The sequence below is a fragment of the Microcaecilia unicolor genome, chromosome 4, assembly GCF_901765095.1.
Source record: "Microcaecilia unicolor chromosome 4, aMicUni1.1, whole genome shotgun sequence".
NCBI classification, from domain to species: domain Eukaryota; kingdom Metazoa; phylum Chordata; class Amphibia; order Gymnophiona; family Siphonopidae; genus Microcaecilia; species Microcaecilia unicolor.
Window position 1 is genome coordinate 191,186,179 of NC_044034.1, and position 20,813 is coordinate 191,206,991.

General features: G+C 49.7%; 1 protein-coding gene across 6 annotated transcripts in view; it reads right to left on the minus strand.

Moving 5' to 3' along the window:
• USH1C (USH1 protein network component harmonin) overlaps window positions 1–20,813 on the minus strand; it is a 420,974-nt gene that overhangs the window by 171,356 nt on the left and 228,805 nt on the right. For all 6 annotated transcript variants that reach the window (XM_030201080.1, XM_030201079.1, XM_030201078.1 and 3 more), the window contains exon 15: window positions 20,043–20,119. In XM_030201080.1, coding sequence (XP_030056940.1) covers window positions 20,043–20,119 — 77 coding nt within the window. The remainder of the gene's footprint in view (window positions 1–20,042; window positions 20,120–20,813) is intronic.

The following is a 20,813-nucleotide window of genomic DNA, read 5'->3' on the forward strand; positions in this document are numbered from 1 at the left end:
TGAGCTAGTCCTGTAGAATCTCTGCGGTTTAAGAGACTCAGGAGTTCGCTCCGCATTGGCCATTGCTTTTATATATATATACTAGCCGTTGAGCCCGTTAAAACGGGCTAGTACGGGGGTTTTTCCAAGGCCCCCTCCCCTCTGCAGGCCCCCCCCCGGAGTCGCCGCTGCTGCCGCCACCCCTCCACCCGGCCCGGGCCCTCTCTTCGCTATTGAACTTACGTCGCCGAAACGCAGCACGCAGACCAGCAGAGCTCCCGTCGGCCTTCCTTCTCGGCGAGGGCGGGACACAGGCAGGGAAGGAAGGCCAACGGGAGCTCAGCTGATCTGCCTGCTGCGTGTCGGCGATGTAAGTTCAATACCAAAGAGTGTGCTCGGGCCGGGTGGAGGGAGGGCGGCGGCGGTGACTCCGGTTGGGGGGGGGGGGAGTGGTAGCGGCGACCTCGGGGGGGGGGGGGGGGGGGTGAGTGGTAGCGACGTCGGCGGCTCCCTCCCTCCCCTTCGCGCATTCCCTCTCTGACCCGCCCCCGTCATCACGTATTGACGCGGGGGCAGAACAGAGAGGGAAGTCTCTACTGCGCATTTACAGGTGAGTACGGTCACTCGCCATTTATATGTTTGATATATATATATATATATATATATAGTGTATGTGCTTTATTTCAATTTCACTTGACTTCTTCAAGAGAAAAACTGATAGGTCCCCTGGTGGGGGAGGGCATATAAAGATCAGCTTAGCCCTACATGCTTTCCATTTCCCCCTCCCCTTTGTCAATATAACTCCAATTTGCTCCATTATTCTTCTTCCTTGCTGAATCTTTGATGCCGACCAGCAATTGCTCAAGACATGTGGAAATAATTTCCTCAATCTAGAGGGGGTAAGAACCTTGTAGGCAATGAGGCTTATTTTCAAAGCACTTAGCCTCCCAAAGTTCCATAGAAACCTATGGAACTTAGCCTCCCAAAGTGCTTTGAAAATATGCCTCAATATCTTTTAATAATACACTCACAGACCATTTACCAGCTGTTTTGAAAACCCTCTTCCACTCAGCCATGGTAATTTTCTCTCCCAAATCTTGTTCTCAGACCACCATATATTTCAATGTCTTAAAGGACCTCCGAGCAGGAAATCATAAAAAAGAGTAATCACTCCCTTCATTTGATGAAGTGATGCCTAAAGGTTCTCAACTTTCTCTCTGCCCTTTACCTTTTCTACCCCTATCTTGCATTTTTTTCATATAGCCTTGCATCAAATGGACTATTAAATAGTCTCCTGTCTCCGATCCAGATCTCTCCCAGAGCTCCTGGACAGAGAGAAACCCATCTTTCCCTGCCAAACTGGTTATAGGCCCTTAGGTCTTTGTGTTCTCACCTATTGAAGACCACCCCCTATCCCATAAGTACATAAGTATTGCAATACTGGGAAAGACCAAAGGTCCATGAAGACCAGCATCCTGTTTCTAACAGTGGCCAATCCAGGTCACAAATACCTGGCAAGATCCCCAAAAGAGTACAAAACATTTTATGCTGCTTATCCCAGAAATATTTTCCCCAAGTCCAATTTAATAATGTTCTATGGACTCTTCCTTTAGGAAGCCGTCCAAACCTTTTTTAAAATCTGCTAAGCTAACCGCCTTTACCACATTTTCTGGCAACGAATTCCAGAGTTGAATTACACATTGAGTGAAGAAACATTTTCTCCAATTCTTTTTAAATTTACTACTTTGTAGCTTCATCGTATGCCCTCTAGTCCCAGTATTTTTGGAAAGCATAAACAGACGCTTCACATCTACCTGTTCAACTCCACTCATTATTTTATAGACCTCTATCATATCTCCCCTCAGCCATCTTTTCTCCAAGCTGAAGAGCCCCAGCCGCTTTAGCCTTTCCTCATAGGGAAATCGTCCCATCCCCTTTATCATTTTCATCGCCCTTCTCTGCACCTTTTCTAATTCCACTATATCTTTTTGAGATGCAGCGACCAGAATTGAACACGATATTCGAGGTGGGGTCACACCATGGAGCGATACATTTTTGTTTTCCATTCCTTTCCTAATAATACCTAACATTCTATTTACTTTCTTAGCCACTGAGCAGAAGGTTTCAACGTATCATCAACGACGACACCTAGATCCCTTTCTTGGTCCATGACTCCTAACGTGGAACCTTGCATGATGTAGCTATAATTCGGGTTCCTCTTTCCCACGTGCATCACTTTGCACTTGCTCACATTAAATGTCATCTGCCATTTAGATCCCCAGTCTCCCAGTATCGTAAGGTCCTCTTGTAATTTTTCACAATCCTCCCGCGATTTAACTACTTTGAATAACTTTGTGTCTTCAGCAAATTTAATTACCTCACTAGGAGGGGCATAATCGAAAGGGGCACCTAAGTTTTCCTGAGGGGCGGGGCGGGGACATAGGCGCCCCGTATAAGAGGCTTGGGGAGGCTAAGCCTCCCCAACCTGAACCACGAACTTACCTGCCTGCCGAACCCAGTGCCTCTCTCCTTCCATCCACCCTTGATCTGCAAAGGTTTGGCTCCCTCCCGCTGCACTGCTGCTCCCGGACCCACGCTCATAAACAATGATAGAAGAGTGCAGGACCTGGCTCTCTGCAGCGCCGCTAGCGCTTCTTATGCCAGTCCAGGAAGTTTACATCGGAAGAGGCAGAACCACAGGAAGCACTAGCGACGCTGTAGAGTCGGGTCCCGCGCTCTTCTATCATTGCTTATTAGCGCAGGACTGGTGGCAGAGGTACAAGAAGAAGGAAGAATCAGGCTGGGCGGCGTGTTTGCAGCTGTCCAGGCTGCGGTAGAGGCAGCGGCTGCTCCTCCTTCTCCCTTTACGTTGCGGACTGAGCTTTGCAGTACCGAAAATTTGTTGGAGCTCACCGGTGTTTCACCTCCAGCTGCTCTTTCACGCCTCCTCCCACCGACACGTCCCCCCTTACACCTTGCGCCCGGGAAGAGCTGCCTGGCTCCCATCCCTGCAGGGGAATCCCTGCCCTGCCACAGGCACCCCTGGCCGAGGGAGCCGGGAGAATGCATTGATTGGAGCGGCTGCGGATTGCTAACAACTCCCCCCCCCCTCCTGCGCCCACCCACCCCCACCGGCCGGGCAATCGCGTGGCTCTAAATGATACAGGATACTATGACTTTGCTTGCTGTCTCTCCTGGGTCGGATCATGCGCTACTTCTTGCTCAGACCCGAGACCCTCTTCCTGCTCTGCATCAGCCTTGCCCTCTGGAGCTATTTCTTCCACACGGACGCCAGCGCCCACCCCCTCAGTTCTTTTCTTACCTGTCGCTCCTTACCCTGCGGTTCCGGCTCTGCCGGAACCTCCCCCGTGATACACTTCCTGCTGCTGTTCCAGCGGCAGAGCCTGGCCGTGACTGTGAGCCTGGATGTTGCAGCACGTGGCTCTTTACAGTCAGTCACCGACCGAGCCAGGGAGGGAGGAAGCGGATCGAGCAAGCGCCAGAGAAGGTAAGTGTTTGGGGAGGGGGGGGGGGGGAGTATTTGGGTCTCTTATTTATTGCTTTGCTGAACAGAGAGGAAGGGCAAGACAGTGGGGCAATGTTGGATTCGGGCGGGGGGGGGGGGGGGGTTATAAGTGAAAATAAAAATGAATATTTTGTTTCATGCATATCCTTTTGTTTAAACATAACTAAATGGGCTATAAGCCCCTAATGCAGTCCATTGGTTTCTTATATTTTGCCTTTTCTGAACAGGGAGGAGGGGCAAGACAGTGGGGCAATGTTAGATTGAGAGAGAGAGAGAGAAAGAGAGAGGTTTTATAAGTCAAAATAAAAATAAATATTTTGTTTCTTGCAGATCTCTTTTGTTTAAACATAACTAAATGGGCTATAAGCCCCTAATGCAGTCCATTTTGTTCTTGTGATGACTTATATTGTGCCAAAATTGAAAACTCTTAACTCTGTCTGGTCATTAATAAAAGAGTTCATTGTGAACACTATCCACCCTAAAAGGCTGTTTATGCATAGTGTTTTGCGGTTGAAGGATTGTGTGTTGGCCTTACTGAGGTGACATCAACACTTTAATTTTAGTTTGTTTGTCATAACATCAGACATGGTTTTAAAATATTTTGGAGGATATGATGTTGAATTGTACCATAGATGTGTATGTGATTTAGTGTTGGTAAGTGCTTGAAATAATTGAGTTTAAAATATGTCATTTATGATATATAAATCCATTTTTACATGCACATAGAAGGATTACTTGTCAATAACCAGCAGCCCCTCCTTGGGATTCAGTCTCTTCTCCACCATGACAAATTTATATACCGACTACACTGCAAGAAAACTTTCACTTGCTAACCTTAAATCTCACTAATTAGGGTGGTGCTTGTAACTTTTCACATTTGGGATGTTGTACTTATTTTTTTTCTGTGTGTTGTCAGACAATTATTGATGTAAGCCCCACCGCTGGCACCACCCCTAACCCCGCCCCCTTTAGCCTCCCCAAACAGTTGGGCCACAGACCGCCTATGGGCGGGGAAACCCGTATTATCGAAACAAGATAGGCGTCCATCTTTTGTTTCGATAATAGGGTCAGGGACACCCAAATCTTGACATTTAGATCATCCCTAGAGATGGTCGTCCTTGGTCATTTCTGATTTACGACGATAGTGGAAACTAAGGACACCCATCTCAGAAATGACCAAATGCAAGCCTTTTGGTCGTGGGAGGAGCCAGCATTCGTAGTGCACTGGTCCCCCTGACATGCCAGAACACCAACCGGGCACCCTAGGGGCCACTGCAGTGGAATTCAGAAATAGCTCCCAGGTACATAGCTCCCTTACCTTGTGTGCTGAGCCCCCCAAAACCCACTACCCAAGACTGTACACCACTACCATAGCCCTTACAGGTGAAGGGGGCACCTAGATGTGGGTACAGTGGGTTTGTGGTGGGTTTTGGAGGGCTCACATTTACCACCACAAGTGTAACAGGTGGGGGGGGATGTGCCTGGGTCCGCCTGCCTGAAGTGCACGGCACCCACTAAAACTGCTCCAGGGACCTGTATACTGCTGTCATGGAGCTGGGTATGATATCTGAGGCTGGCAAATATATTAAAAAATATATTTTTTGATGGTGGGAGGGGGTTAGTGATCACTGGAGGAGTAAGGGAAGGTCATCCCCAATTCCCTCCGGTGGTCATCTGGTGAGTTCGGGCACTTTTTCATGGCTTGGTCATCAGAAAAAAAGGACCAAGTAAAGTCGTCCAAGTGCTCGTCAGGGCATTATGGGTCGAGGACGCCCATGTGTTAGGCACGCCCAAGACCCGCCTTCGCTACGCTTTCGACATGCCCATGGGAACTTTGGTCATCCCTGCGACGGAAAGCAGTTGGGGATGCCCAAAATCAGATTTCGATTATGCTGATTTGGGCGACCCTGGGAGAAGGATGCCCATCTCCCGACATGTGTTGAAAGATGGGCTTCCTTCTCTTTCGAAAATAAGCCTGTAGGTCATTTATAAATATGTTAAAAAGCAGAGGTCCCAGCACAGAACCCTGGGGAACCCCACTAACTACCCTTCTCCATTGAGAATACTGACGATTTAACACTACTCTCTGTTTTCTACCTTTTAACCAGTTTTTAACCCACAACAGGACACTACCTCCTATCCCATGACTCTCCAATTTCCTCTGGAGTCTTTCATGAGGTACTTTGGCGCCGTAACACGGACCGTGTCGGGTCCTTGATATGAATATTCTGAATAAACTGGTTTTTGATATCATCTCCCTATTGGTTTGCACATTTGTCAGCCTCTACTTTTGCTGTTTTGCTTTGACTTTCCATGGAGGCTCCTCCTGTCTTCTTGGATGTACTTTGTCAAACGCCTTCTGAAAATCCAGATACACAATATCAACCGGCTCACACTTATCCACATGTTTGTTCACCCCTTCACAGAAATATAGTAGCTTGGTGAGGTGAGATAGCGAATGATACATACCTGTAGCAGGTGTTCTCCGAGGACAGCAGGCTGATTGTTCTCACGACTGGGTTGACGTCCACGGCAGCCCCCACCAACCGGAACAAAACTTCGCGGGCGGTCCCGCACGCAGGGCACGCCCACCGCGCATGCGCGGCCGTCTTCCCGCCCGTGTGCGACCGTTCCCACTCAGTTGAATGACAAGCAAATGATCAAAAACGCAACTCCAAAGGGGAGGAGGGAGGGTAGGTGAGAACAATCAGCCTGCTGTCCTCGGAGAACACCTGCTACAGGTATGTATCATTCGCTTTCTCCGAGGACAAGCAGGCTGCTTGTTCTCACGACTGGGGTATCCCTAGCTCTCAGGCTCACTCAAAACAAGAACCCAGGTCAATTGAACCTCGCAACGGCGAGGGTATAACAGAAATTGACCTACGAAGAACAACTAACTGAGAGTGCAGCCTGACCAGAATAAATTCGGGTCCTGGAGGGTGGAGTTGGATTTAAACCCCAAACAGATTCTGCAGCACCGACTGCCCGAACCGACTGTCGCGTCGGGTATCCTGCTGGAGGCAGTAATGTGATGTGAATGTGTGGACAGATGACCACGTCGCAGCCTTGCAAATCTCTTCAATAGTGGCTGACTTCAAGTGAGCCACCGACGCTGCCATGGCTCTGACACTATGAGCCGTGACATGACCCTCAAGAGTCAGCCCAGCCTGGGCGTAAGCGAAGGAAATGCAATCTGCTAGCCAATTGGAGATGGTGCGTTTCCCGACAGCGACCCCTTTCCTATTGGGGTCGAAAGAAACAAACAATTGGGCGGACTGTCTGTGGGGCTGTGTCCGCTCCAAGTAGAAGGCCAATGCTCTTTTGCAGTCCAATGTGTGCAACTGACGTTCAGCAGGGCGGGTATGCGGTCTGGGAAAGAATGTTGGCAAGACAATTGACTGGTTAAGATGGAACTCCGACACCACCTTTGGCAGGAACTTAGGGTGAGTACGGAGCACTACTCTGTTATGATGAAATTTTGTATATGGAGCATGAGCTACCAGGGCTTGAAGCTCACTGACCCTACGAGCTGAAGTAACTGCCACCAAGAAAATGACCTTCCAGGTCAAGTACTTCAGATGGCAGGTATTCAGTGGCTCAAAAGGAGGCTTCATCAGCTGGGTGAGGACAACGTTGAGATCCCATGACACTGCTGGAGGCTTGACAGGGGGCCTTGACAAAAGCAAGCCTCTCATGAATCGAACGACTAAAGGCTCTCCAGAGATGGCTTTACCCTCCACACGATAATGGTAAGCACTAATCGCACTAAGGTGATTCCTTACTGAGTTGGTCTTGAGGCCAGACTCCGATAAGTGCAGAAGGTATTCAAGCAGGTTCTGTGCAGGACAAGAACGAGGTTCTAGGGCCTTGCTCTCACACCAAACGACAAACCTCCTCCACTTGAAAAAGTAACTCTTTTTAGTGGAATCCTTCCTAGAGGCAAGCAAGACACGGGAGACACCCTCAGACAGACCCAACGAAGCGAAGTCTACGCCCTCAACATCCAGGCCGTGAGAGCCAGAGACTGAAGGTTGGGGTGCAGAAGCTCTCCGTCGTTCTGCGAAATGAGAGTGGGAAAACACTCCAATCTCCACGGTTCTTCGGAGGACAACTCCAGAAGAAGAGGGAACCAGATCTGACGAGGCCAAAAGGGCGCTATCAGAATCATGGTGCCGTGGTCTTGCTTGAGCTTCAGTAAGGTCTTCCCCACCAAAGGTATGGGAGGATAAACATACAGGAGGCCGGTCCCCCAATGGAGGAGAAAGGCATCCGACGCTAGTCTGCCGTGTGCCTGTAGTCTGGAACAGAACAGAGGCAGCTTGTGGTTGGTCTGAGAGGCGAAAAGGTCCACCGAGGGGGTGCCCCACTCTCGGAAGATCTTGCGTACCACTCTGGAATTGAGCGACCACTCGTGCGGTTGCATGACTCTGCTCAGTCTATCGGCCAGACCGTTGTTTACGCCTGCCAGGTATGTGGCTTGGAGGAGCATGCCGAACTGGCAAGCCCAACGCCACATCCCGACGGCTTCCTGACACAGGGGGCGAGATCCGGTGCCCCCCTGCTTGTTGATGTAATACATTGCAACCTGATTGTCTGTCCGAATTTGGATAATTTGACAGGACAGCCGATCTCTGAAAGCCTTCAGTGTGTTCCAGACCGCTCGGAGCTCCAGGAGGTTGATCTGAAGATCTTTTTCCTGGAGAGACCACAGTCCCTGGGAGTGAAGCCCATCGACATGAGCTCCCCACCCCAGGAGGGACGCATCCGTCGTCAGCACTTTCGTGGGCTGTGGAATTTGGAATGGGCGTCCCAAGGTCAAATTGGTCCGAATGGTCCGCCAGAGCAGTGAAGTGCGGCAACTGGTGGAGAGGCGGATGACATCCTCTAGATTCCCGGTGGCTTGGCACCACTGGGAAGCTAGGGTCCATTGAGCAGATCTCATGTGAAGACGAGCCATGGGAGTCACATGAACCGTGGAGGCCATATGACCCAGGAGTCTCAACATCTGCCGAGCTGTGATCTGCTGAGACGCTCTGGTCCGGGAAGCCAGGGACAGGAGGTTGTTGGCCCTCGCTTCGGGAAGGAAGGCCTGAGCGGTCTGAGAATTCAGCAGAGCTCCTATGAATTCCAGAGATTGAACTGGCTGGAGATGGGACTTTGGGTAATTTATCACAAACCCCAGCAGCTCCAGGACCGGTTCCTGCCTCCGAGATGTTCTTGACCAGCCAATCGTCGAGATATGGGAACACGTGCACTCCCAGCTTGTGTAGATACGCCGCAACCACCACGAGGCACTTGGTGAACACCCGTGGGGCAGAGGCGAGCCCAAAGGGCAGCACACAATACTGAAAAAGTGCCGTGTGCCCAGACGGAATCTGAGATACTGTCTGTGAGCTGGCAGTATCGGGATGTGAGTGTATGCGTCCTTTAAATCCAGGGAACATAGCCAATCGTGTTTCTGAATCATTGGCAGAAGGGTGCCCAAGGAAAGCATCCTGAACTTTTCTTTGACCAGGAATTTGTTCAGGCCTCTCAGGTCTAGGATGGGGCGCATCCCCCCTGTTTTCTTTTCCACAAGGAAGTACCTGGAATAGAATCCCTGCCCTTCCTGCCCGGGTGGCATGGGCTCGACCGCATTGGCGCTGAGAAGGGCGGAGAGTTCCTCTGCAAGTACTCGCTTGTGCTGGGAGCTGAAGGATTGAGCTCCCGGAGGACAATTTGGTGGAGGGGAGGCCAAATTCAGGGCGTATCCGCACCGCACTATTTGGAGAACCCACTGGTCGGAGGTTATAAGAGGCCACCTTTGGTGAAAAAGTTTTAACTTCCCTCCGACTGGCAGATCGTCCGGCACGGACACTTTGATGGCGGCTATGTTCTCATGGATCCAGTCAAAAGCCCGTCCCCGGCTTTTGCTGAGGCGGCGCAGGGGGCTGCTTAGGCGCACGCTGTTGACGGGAACGAGCGCGCTGGGACTGTCCCTGTGCCTGATGAGGCCTTCGGGCCGGCTGAGTGTACCTACGCTTGTTATAGGCGTAGGGCGCAGCCTGCCTGGACCGGGTAAAACGTCCACCTGCTGAGGTGGATGCTGAAGGCGCCCGGTGGGAGAGCTTGTCGAGGGCGGTTTCCCGCTGATGTAGTTGGTCCACCAACTGCTCGACCTTCTCGCCAAAAATATTATCCCCCCGGCAAGGGACGTCGGCCAGTCTCTGCTGGGTGCGGTTGTCCAGGTCAGAGGCACGCAGCCATGAGAGCCTGCGCATCACTATACCTTGGGCCGCAGCACGAGATGCCACGTCACAGGTGTCATATATACCCCTGGACAGGAACTTTCTGCACGCCTTCAGCTGCCTGACCACCTCCTGAAAAGGCCTGGACTGCTCCGGAGGGAGCTTGTCGACCAGGTCCGCCAGTTGCTTCACATTATTCCGCATGTGGATGCTCGTGTAGAGCTGGTAAGACTGGATGCGGGTCATGAGCATGGAAGATTGGTAGGCCTTCCTCCCAAACGAGTCCAGAGTGCGAGACTCCCGCCCCGGGGGCGCCGAAGCGGTATCCCTCGAACTCCGTGCTCTCTTGAGAGCAGAGTCCACGACCGCCGAGTCATGAGGCAGTTGGGCCCGCATTAACTCTGGGTCCGAGTGGATTCTGTATTGGGACTCTGCTTTCTTGGGGATGGTGGGATTAGATAATGGTCTCAACCAGTTCCGAAGCAGTGTCTCCTTGAGGACATTATGCAACGGCACAGTGGAGGACTCTCTAGGTGGTGATGGATAGTCGAGGACCTCGAGCATCTCAGCCCTCGGCTCATCCACAGAGACCACGGGAAAGGGAATGCAAATAGACATGTCCCTAACGAAGGAGGCAAAGGAGAGACTCTCAATTGGGGAGAGCTTTCTCTCTGGTGAAGGAGTGGGGTCGGAGGGAAGGCCCACAGACTCCTCTGAGGAGAAATATCTGGGGTCCTCCTCCTCCCCCCACGAGGCCTCTTCCTCGGTGTCGGACATGAACTCCTGCAGCTCAGTCCTCAACCGGGCCCGGCTCAACTTCGAGGCACCGAGACCTCGGTGGCGTCGTCGAGCGGTGGACTCCCGCGCCGGCGGGGATGAAGCTCCCTCCATCGACGGGGACTCCACCTGCGTGGCGGTCGAGACCGGTGCCGCAAGCGGCGTCGAAGGCCTCGGCAGCGGGCTAGAGCCCGCCGGCGCCTCCATCAACGGTGCCGAGGGCGCAAGCACCCCCGGCACCGGCACAGTCTGGCACATCAGCCCTTCCAGGATCCCCGGAAGGATGGCTCGGAGGCACTCGTCCAGGCCCGCTGTCGGGAAAGACGAGGGGGCCGGTAGAGGCGTTGGTGCCGGAAGCTGTTCGGGTCCAGGAGATTGCACCGAAGTGCTGGCACCCTGCCGTGCTGATACCTCTACGACAGAGGGGGACCTCTCCTCTTGACGCTGCCGCTTCCTCGGCGTCGACTCATCCCTGGCGCCGGGAGCCGGATGCGTCGTGGGCGACCGATGGCGGTGCTTCTTCGCCTTCTTGCGGCGCCCGTCATCGGCGCTCGATGGAACCGACGAAGAGGAAGTAGATCCCCCTCGGCCTCGATCGTGTCCGACAGGGTTCGGTCCCGAGGGCCCTGGGTAGAGGGAGTGACCGGGGCCGATTGCCCACGCGGCCTCTCACCCCTGCCGTCTCCGGAGAGCCGGTGGGCCGATGGGACCTGTGCTCCTGGGGTCGATGCCGTCGGTGCCGATTTCGTGGACATCGATACCGGTACCGAAGAACCGGCCGTCGATACCGATGCCGTCGAAGTCGAGGGGCCGGCACAAGTTCCAAAAAGACGGTCCCGAAGAACTTGCCTCGCTACCTGTGTCCGTTTCCGGAGACTGAGACACATGGTACACGTCATGGTATCGTGCTCCGGCCCGAGGCACTGGAGGCACCAAGCGTGAGTGTCGGTCTGCGAGATATGCCGGCCGCACCGACCACACTTTTTAAATCCACTTGGGACCTTCGAGGACATCGACGGAAAAATCGTGTCGGCGAAGTCAAAGTCGTCGATGGTGGCGGTAAAATTCACACCTCGAAAATAAATCGACCGCGCGGCCACTAGGCCGCAACGTGACGCCCCCGCTAAGAGACGAGGGAAACGGAGAACAACGAAAAAAGAGAAAATTCGCGGCGAAAGCGCGATCCGGTTTCCGGGGCTGACAGAGAGAGAGATGAACACGGCTCTCTCCAGCGCAGAAAAGAAAAGACTGAGCGGGAACGGTCGCGCACGGGTGGGAAGACGGCCGCGCATGCGCGGTGGGCGTGCCCTGCGTGCGGGACCGCCCGCGAAGTTTTGTTCCGGTTGGTGGGGGCTGCCGTGGACGTCAATCCAGTCGTGAGAACAAGCAGCCTGCTTGTCCTCGGAGAAATCCCTTCACTAAATCTATGTTGGCTTTGTCTCATTAATCCATAGTTCAATATGCTCTGTAATTTTGTTCTTCATAATAATCTCTACCATTTTGCCCGGCACCGACGTGAGACTCACTGGTCTATAATTTTCTGGATCTCCCCTGGAACCTTTTTAAAAAATCGACGCTACATTGGCCACCCTCCAATCTTCCTGTACCACACTCGATTTTAAGAATAAATTACATATTACAATAGTTCCGCAAGTTCATTTTTTAGTTCTATCAGTACTCTGGGATGAATAACCATCCAGTCCAGGAGATTTGCTACTCTTCAATTTGTCAAATTGCCCCATTACATCCTCTAGGTCTATAGAGGTTTCATTCAGTGTCTCCGACTCGTCAGCTTTGAATGCCATTTCTGGCACCAGTATCTCTCCCAAATCCTCCTCAGTGAAGACCGAAGCAAAGAATTCATTTCATCTCTCCGCTATGGCTTTGTCTTCCCTGATCACCCCTTTTACCCCTCGGTCATCTAGCAGTCTAACTGATTCTTTTGCTGGCTTCTGGCTTTTCATATACCTAAAATTTTTTTTACTATGTGTTTTTGCCTCCAATGCAATCTTTTTTTCAAAGTCACTCTGTGCCTTCCTTATCAGCACTCTGCATTTGACTTGACATTCCTTATGCTCTTCCTTATTATTTTCAGTTGGTTCCTTCTTCCATTTTCTGAAGGTCCTGTCCAGGTGGATGGTAGTACACCCTATCACTATCCTTTCCCCTTTTACACATGGAATTTCAATCCATAGGGATTCCAAGATGTGTTTTGTTTCCTGCAAAATTTTCAATCTATTTGATTCAAGGCTCTCCATAACATACAATGCTACCCCTCCACCAATTCGATCCACCCTATCACTACAATATAATTTGTACCCTGGTATGACAGTGTCCCACTGGCTATCCTCCTTCCACCAGGTCTCAGAGATGCCTATTGCATCTAATTTTTCATTTAGTGCAATATATTCTAACTCTCCCATCTTATTTCTTAGGCTTCTGGCATTCGCAAATAGACATTTCAAAGTATGTTTGTTGTTCCTATTTACATCATGCTCAGTACTTGACAGTATTAATTTGCAATCTTTTGTCTGATTTTTATTTTTCTTTAAGGACACCTGCCAGCTTATTTTCGAAAGAGAAAGACGCCCATATTTCGACCCAATCAGGAGATGGGCGTCTTTCTCCCGTGTGCGACCAAATCGGTATAATCGAAAGCCGATTTTGGTCGTCTTCAACTGCACTCCGTCGCAGGAACGAACAAAGTTCACGGGGGTGTATCGGAGGCGGGGCTGGGGCGTGGTTATCGGCCGAGGAGAGATGGGCGTCTTTAGCTGATAATCAAAACAAGAAGGGCATTTTGGACAAGAATTTGGTCCGCTTTATTTGGACCCTTTTTTTTTCAGGTCCAAGTCCCAAAAAAGTGCCCCAACTGACCAGATGACCACCGGAGGGAATCGGGGATCACCTCCCCTGACTCCCCCAGTGGTCACTAACCCCCTCCCACCAAAAAAATCCCATTTTAAAAACTTTTTTTTCCAGCCTCTATGCCAGCCTCAAATGCCGTACCCACCTCCATGACAGCAGAATGTGTTCTATCCTGTGACAGCCTTTCCCTGGTTCTGATGTGGGTCTCGGGTGAGTGTGACACCCTTTCTGTTATGCACACTGCAGAGTCACATCAGCAATGCATTGTGGTGGGTGTAGGGTATTGGGCTCCGTGATTCCACTAGCTTGTGTTAAATGCTCATGATGTTGGTAGTTGGTAGGCTCTACGCCCATGGTGCTTTTCCCCCTGCTTACTGGGTCAGAGTGTGCCCTGTTTTGTTTCCGGTAGTCCATAAGGTAGTGGCCATTTTTATCAGCCAGTTTTATATCCCTTTCATGTGTTAGCCACGTTACAGAACTTAGTTCTTCCCTTGAATGTTGCTGAAAGAGGGCATTGTACAGCATTCTGCCAGCTCTGACCTACTGCTAATCTCAGTACCAGGAAGACTCTTTGCCAGTGGGGCACAACCTCTGATCTGCAGTTAACTGTGAGTAAACGTGCTTATTCAAATAAAGGACTTTTTCAAAGAGATTAGTCTTCAGGTGTCAACTGGTGTGCCAAGGTTATACAGCAGCAACAAGTCCTAGAGGCCTGCGTGTATGCAGGTCCCTGGAGCACTTTTAGTGGGTACCGCAGTGCACTTCAGGCAGGCGGACCCAGGCCCATCCCCCCTACCTAGAACACTTGTGCTGGTAAATGGGAGGCTTCCAAAACCCACTGTACCCATATGTAGGTGCCCCATTCACCCCTAAGAGCTATGATAGTGTTGTACATTTGTGGGTAGTGGGTTTTGGGGGAGGGGGCTGGGGGCTCAGCACCCGTGGTAAGTGAGCTATGCACGTGCGAGCGTTTTCTGAAGTCCACTGCACTGACCTCTAGGGTGTCCAGTTGGTGTCCTGGCATGTCAGGGGGGCGAGTGTACTACAAATCCTGGCCCCTCCCATGACCAAATGGCTTGGATTAGGACGTTTCTGAGCTGGGCATTTTTATTTTCCATTATTGCTAAAAAAAAAACAAACGCCCAGCTCACAAACTACTAAATCCATGGCATTTTGGTCCATACAAACTGTATTTTCGAAACGAAAGATGGACGCCCATTTATTTCAAAAATATGGTCTGTCCCACCCCTTCACGTACCCGTTCTCGGACATAGACGCCCATGGAGATGGGTGTTTGCGTTCGATTATGCCCCTCCTAATCTACTACGGTCTCTTTTGCAACCTCATTATCGGGATACCCTCTCTTCCCTGTTTTGGCGATATCTTTGAAAGATACCTTATCCCGAACCATGCGCTTCTGAGTAACTGTCTGCCTTCCCCCAGTTTCTAATTTAAAAGCTGCTCTATCTCCTTTTTAAATGCCGATGCCTGCAGTCTGGTCCCACCCTGGTTAAGGTGGAGCCCATCCTCTCGGAATAGGCTCCCCTTCCCCAGAATGATGCCCAGTTCCTAACAAATCTACTACTACTTAACATTTCTAAAGCGCTACTAGGGTTACGCAGCGCTGTACAATTTACATAAAGGGACAGTCCCTGCTCAAAGAGCTTACAATCTAGTAGACAAGTGAACGGTCAAATTGGGGCAGTCTGGATTTACTGAACGGTAAGAGTTAGGTGCCGAACGCAGCAATGAAGAGGTGGGTTTTAAGCAGAGACTTGAAGATGGGCAGGGAGGGGGCTTGGCGTATGGGCTCAGGAAGGTTATTCCAAGCATAGGGTGAGGCAAGGCAGAATGAGCGGAGCCTGGAGTTGGCGGTGGTGGAGAAGGGTACAAAGAGGAGGGATTTGTCCTGTGAACGGAGGTTTCGGGCGGGAACGTAAGGGGAAAGGAGGGTAGAAAGGTAGTGAGGGGCAGCAGACTGAGTGCATTTGTAGGTAAGAAGGAGAAGCTTGAATTGAATGCGGGATCTAATTGGAAGCCAGTGAAGTGACCTGAGGAGAGGGGTGATACGAGTATATCGGTTCTGGCGGAATATAAGACGTGCGGCAGAGTTCTGAACAGATTGAAGGGGGGATAGATGACTAAGTGGGAGGCCGGTGAGGAGTAAGTTGCAGTAGTCAAGGCGAGAGGTAATGAGAGCATGGACGAGAGTTCGGGTGGTGTGTTTAGAGAGGAAAGGATAAATTTTGCTGATGTTAAAGAGGAAGAAGCGACAGGTCTTGGCTATCTGCTGGATATGCGCAGAGAAGGAGAGGGAGGAGTCAAAGATGACTCCGAGGTTGCGGGCAGATGAGACGGGGAGGATGAGGGTGTTATCAACTGAGATAGAAAGTGGAGGAAGAGGAGAAGTGGGTTTTGGTGGAAAGACGATGAGCTCGGTCTTGGACATGTTCAGTTTCAGGTGGCGGTTGGACATCCAGGCAGCAATGTCGGATAAGCAGGCTGATACCTTTGCCTGGGTCTCTGCGGTGATGTCTGATGTGGAGAGATACAGCTGGGTGTCATCAGCATAGAGATGATACTGGAAACCATGAGATGAGATCAGGGAGCCCAGGGAGGAGGTGTAGATTGAGAAGAGAAGGGGTCCAAGGACAGATCCCTGGGGAACACCAACAGATAGGGGGATGGGGTGGAGGAAGATCCATGAGACTGAACTCTGAAGGTGCGGTGGGAGAGATAGGAGGAGAACCAGGAGAGGACAGAGCCCTGGAACCCAAATGAGGACAGTGTGGCAAGAAGTAAGTCATGATTGACAGTGTCAAAAGCGGCGGATAGATCGAGGAGGATGGAGTAGTGGCCGCTGGATTTTGCAAGGAACAGGTCATTACAGACTTTAGAGAGTGCTGAAGAGGGCGAAAACCGGATTGAAATGGGTCGAGGATGGCATGAGAGGAGAGAAAATCAAGGCAGCGGCTGTGAACGGCACGCTCAAGTATTTTGGAGAAGAAGGGTAGGAGGGAGATGGGGCGGTAGTTGGAGGGACAGGTAGGGTCAAGTGATGGTTTTTTGAGGAGAGGTGTGACTACGGCGTGCTTGAAGGTGTCAGGGACAGTTGCGGTAGAGAGAGAGAGGTTGAGAATATGACAGATGGGGGGGGTGACAGTATGAGAGATGATGTTAAGTAAGTTGGTGGGGATGGGATCAGAAGAGCAGGTGGTGCATTTCGAGGAGGAAAGAAGGCGAGCGGTTTCCTCCTCGGTGATGACAGGAAAGGAGGAGAAAGAGGCCTGGGTTGGTTGGTTGAAGTCGAGGGTTGAAGGGTGAAGAGGAGATGACTTGGTAGTGAACTCAAGGTTGATCTTTTGCACCTTGTCGCGGAAGTAATCAGCCAGTGATTGAGTAGAGAGCGAGGGGGGGGGGGGGTGGCGAAGAGACGACGGGGGTTGGAGCTGAGAGAGTTGGTCAATTGGGTGTAATAGTCCTGTTTGGCAAGGAATAGGGAGGAGTGGAAGGAGGATAGCATGAATTTGAAGTGAAGGAAGTCTGAATGGGTGCGAGAGTTCCTCCAGAGGCGTTCAGCAGATCAGGCGCAGGAGCGAAGGTAGCGGATGCGAGGGGTCAGCCAGGGCTGGGGATTAGCACGCTTTGTGGGATGGGAGGTGGATGGTGCAAGGGTGTCCAGAGCAGAGGAGAGAGTGGCATTGTAAGCTGAGACAGCCTTGTCGACAGACTTGGAGGACATGATGGAGGGGAGGAGATTAGAAATATTAGAGGATAGGGAGGGAGGGTCAATAGCCTGGAGATTCCTGGAGGTAGTGGTTAAAGTTGGACGGGGCTGAGGGGGGGGGGGGTGAAGAAGTGTGAAGGTGATTAGGTGATGATCGGAGAGAGGAAGAGCTGAAGTGTGGAAATGAGAGGTAGAGCCGGAGGAGGAGAGGACGAGGTCAAGACAGTGGCCGTCTCGGTGAATAGGGGAGGTGGAGCATAACTGGAGGTTGAAGGAGGATGTTAGAGTGAGGAACTGAGAAGCGAGAGGGTCGGATTGGTCATCAACGTGTATGTTAAAGTCTCCGAGAATAAGGGACGGAGATGAGGGTTCTAGAAAAACGGAAAGCCAGGCATCGAAGTCGGTGAGGAAGGAAGAGGGATTTATTAGGGGGGCGGTAAATGACTGCCACTCTGAGTGGCAATGGGTAGAATAGTCAGATGGAGTGCGCTTCAAAGGATGAGAAGCAGTGAGACTGCGGTAGGAGGAGGGGTTGGAAACTACAGGAGGGCGAGAGTAGTAGCCCGACGCCTCCACCGCGGCCAGCTGGGCGGGGAGTGTGGGAGAAGAGATAACCTCCATGACAAAGGGCTGCGACTGAGGCAGAGTCGTCAGGGGAGAGCCAGGTTTCAGTTAGGGCGAGCAGTTGAAGGGAACGAGAGATGAAGAGATCTTGGGTGCAGGGCAGTCTAAATCCCTCCTCCCTGTACCATCGTCTCATCCACTCATTGAGACTCTGGAGCTCTGCCTGTCTATTGGGCTCTGCGCGTGGAACGGGTAGCACTTCAGAAAATGCTACCCTATAGGATCTGGATTTGAGCTTTTTACCTAAGATCCTAAATTTGGCTTCCAGAACCTCTCTCCCACATTTTCCTATGTCATTGGTACCCACATGTACTAAGACAGCCGGCTCCTCCTCAGCACTATCTAAAATCCTATCTAGGTGATGCGTGAGGTCCACCACCTTCGCACCAGGAAGGCAAGTCACCAGGCGATCCTCACGCCCACGAGCCACCCAGCTATCTCTACCCCTAATGAATTCATCCTCCCTGAACTAAAGAACATGGGAAATGGTTTTAAAAACAGAAAAATGTACTGCCTCTAACCATCATCGAAGACATTTAAAATCACTTTGATCCTGGTTTTATATGCAAAATAAGAAAGTTCGTCCACTAAACAAGAGTATCATGTATTTTTGGCTGACCAAATTTTTCAGTTTCTTATTTATCTTATTAAAATTCTTATATACCACATATACCAACAGCCCTGAACTGACCTTGTCACATACAATCCTTTCCAGCAATACAGAGTACGGCTCATTATGGGATCGATTTACAAAGAGGTTAATGTTCAATCTTTCCTCCTATAAACATTGTTTTAATTGTATTTAAGATTATTTAAAGCCGCCTTGATTTGGCGGGATATCAAAATTGAAATAAACATTAACATAGAAATAAGAACATAAATCTTAATATGAATTCCTCTTTATGGAACATTGCATAATTCAAAGTTTAAAGGGGTACTGTAGGGTAGGTTAGTGACTCATGCGGTAAATTGGACTGCAGTAAAACTGTGAATTAGAAGTACAGCATTCATTCAGCTTAGATATATCGAACAGTATCTCTCCTTTTACAGTGTATGGGTGCCTCTGACCCTATTAATATATCAGGGTTTGATCCTTTTCATACAGTCTGTACTCTATTAGCTACAGTAGACAATCCACCTGAAATTTAAAACCATTTAAAGGCCAGGAATGGCTCCTGGCTGGTTAAATGGCACTTAACTGGCTATCCCACTGAATATTGCCAATTAGCGCTTAGCAGATAGCTGGTCATATCATGCAATATAACCAGCTATCCACCGATATTCAGCACACCACTGACTAGGTTTGGTGACCAAATTAGGCCGCTAAAATAGCTGGAATATTTTTGGCCGGTTTACATTTAACTGGCCAGTGCTGAATATTGGCTTGGTGAGTTAAATTTAAACCACTCAAAACACACCTGGACATTCAATGCCGGTCACCGGAAATGGCCCAGTATTGAATATCTGGGCTCAGCGTCAACTGCAGGACGCAGCTCAGCTACCTCCCCCAGTCTGAATACTGGCCCCAACATGTTTATACACACAGAGGCTGATAGCCAATAGTCAAACCTATTGAATATAGACTTCAATGAACACATATTGTAGTAAAAAGATGGTCTCTGAAATACATAACTCTGTTTACAAATAAGGTGAAACATTAGCCCTGTTCAAAAAACATTCTAGTTACTTAGACTATAATATTGGCACACTGCTACAGATAATAAGATGTCACCCAGCACATTATATTTTACTTCCCTACTACTTACGTACACACAAGGTATTCAATGAAAAAGCAAAATCATGTAACCATTCCATTTGCTAACAGACACATTCACCTCAGATACTGGTGAATATTAATTCTAGCAATTATTTGCAACATTTTGCAGCATTAGCAGCCCAATCACATTAACCACGTAGAAAGAGTCAATCCCACTTTCTGTACAACACAGAAATGTTGTGGAACAGTTGCACTTGCACTTCTTGATCTAAAATAGATTTTCCGTTCATAGATAAGATGTTTTCTAGTACCAGACTCTTGCACTCATGAGATACTGATGCTATAAATGAGTAAAAGGGGGAAATTTCTCATCTACTGCTTCTGTGTCTTTAGTGTCGGACATTTTTAAGACACGCTCCAAATGTCACTCTTCTCCTGCAGGCAGTATATTCTGCAGAACAGTTTTACAAAAGATACAGTGAAAATCCGATCAAAACAGGAGAAAGTGTGTGTTGATGTTAGAGATGAGAAGAAAAGCACAGCACAGAGTACAGTAGAACCTAATTGAGAACATTATGGAGAGAATGAACTGCCAACCTGCTTGTTCTGCATTCCAATCGCCTTAGCCAGTTCATCTTCTGCAAACTGCTGATGTACAACTTCCTCTCCAATTACTAAAGAAGGAAGGAAGGAAAGGAAAGAGAGGAAAAAGAAATGAAAGGGCAATCAAAAAATTTTGGGAGCTGTTATGTAGGATTAGGGAACATGGCAAAATGCATTTGAAGAAGGAACTTATGAGATACTGAACTAGGCAAAAGAAGCTAATCCCAGTAATAGAAGTCACAACCTCCAAACTATACTGCCTTTCTGTTTATATACATTTAATTTAGAGATCACAACCTTAAAGCATTACAGGTGATGTCAGGAGAATCATGGAGAAATTAGGTCCTTACCTGATAATTTTCTTTCCAATAGTCTGTTCCACTATTCCAGATCCTGTGGGATAGTTGTGTCCATCAACCAACAGGTGGAGATACAGAACAGAAAACATTCTGGCAACAGATCTACCATAACGAATGGACAACAAAGGCAGACACAACAAAATTTCTCCTAGAATGGGACGATAGATGCAAAACAATATTAGACAAAATCGCCCCAATTCAAACCAGAACCTCACATAGAAAGAACTCATTACCGTGGTTCAATGAAGAACTGAAAAAATTCAAAACACAAGTTAGGAAACTAGAACACGCATGGATTAAAAAAAAAGACGATCCCTCACTTAATGAACGGAAACAACTCCGGAGAAAATATAAATACACCATAAGACAGACCAAAAGACTATATTACAAAAATGAAATCGGACCA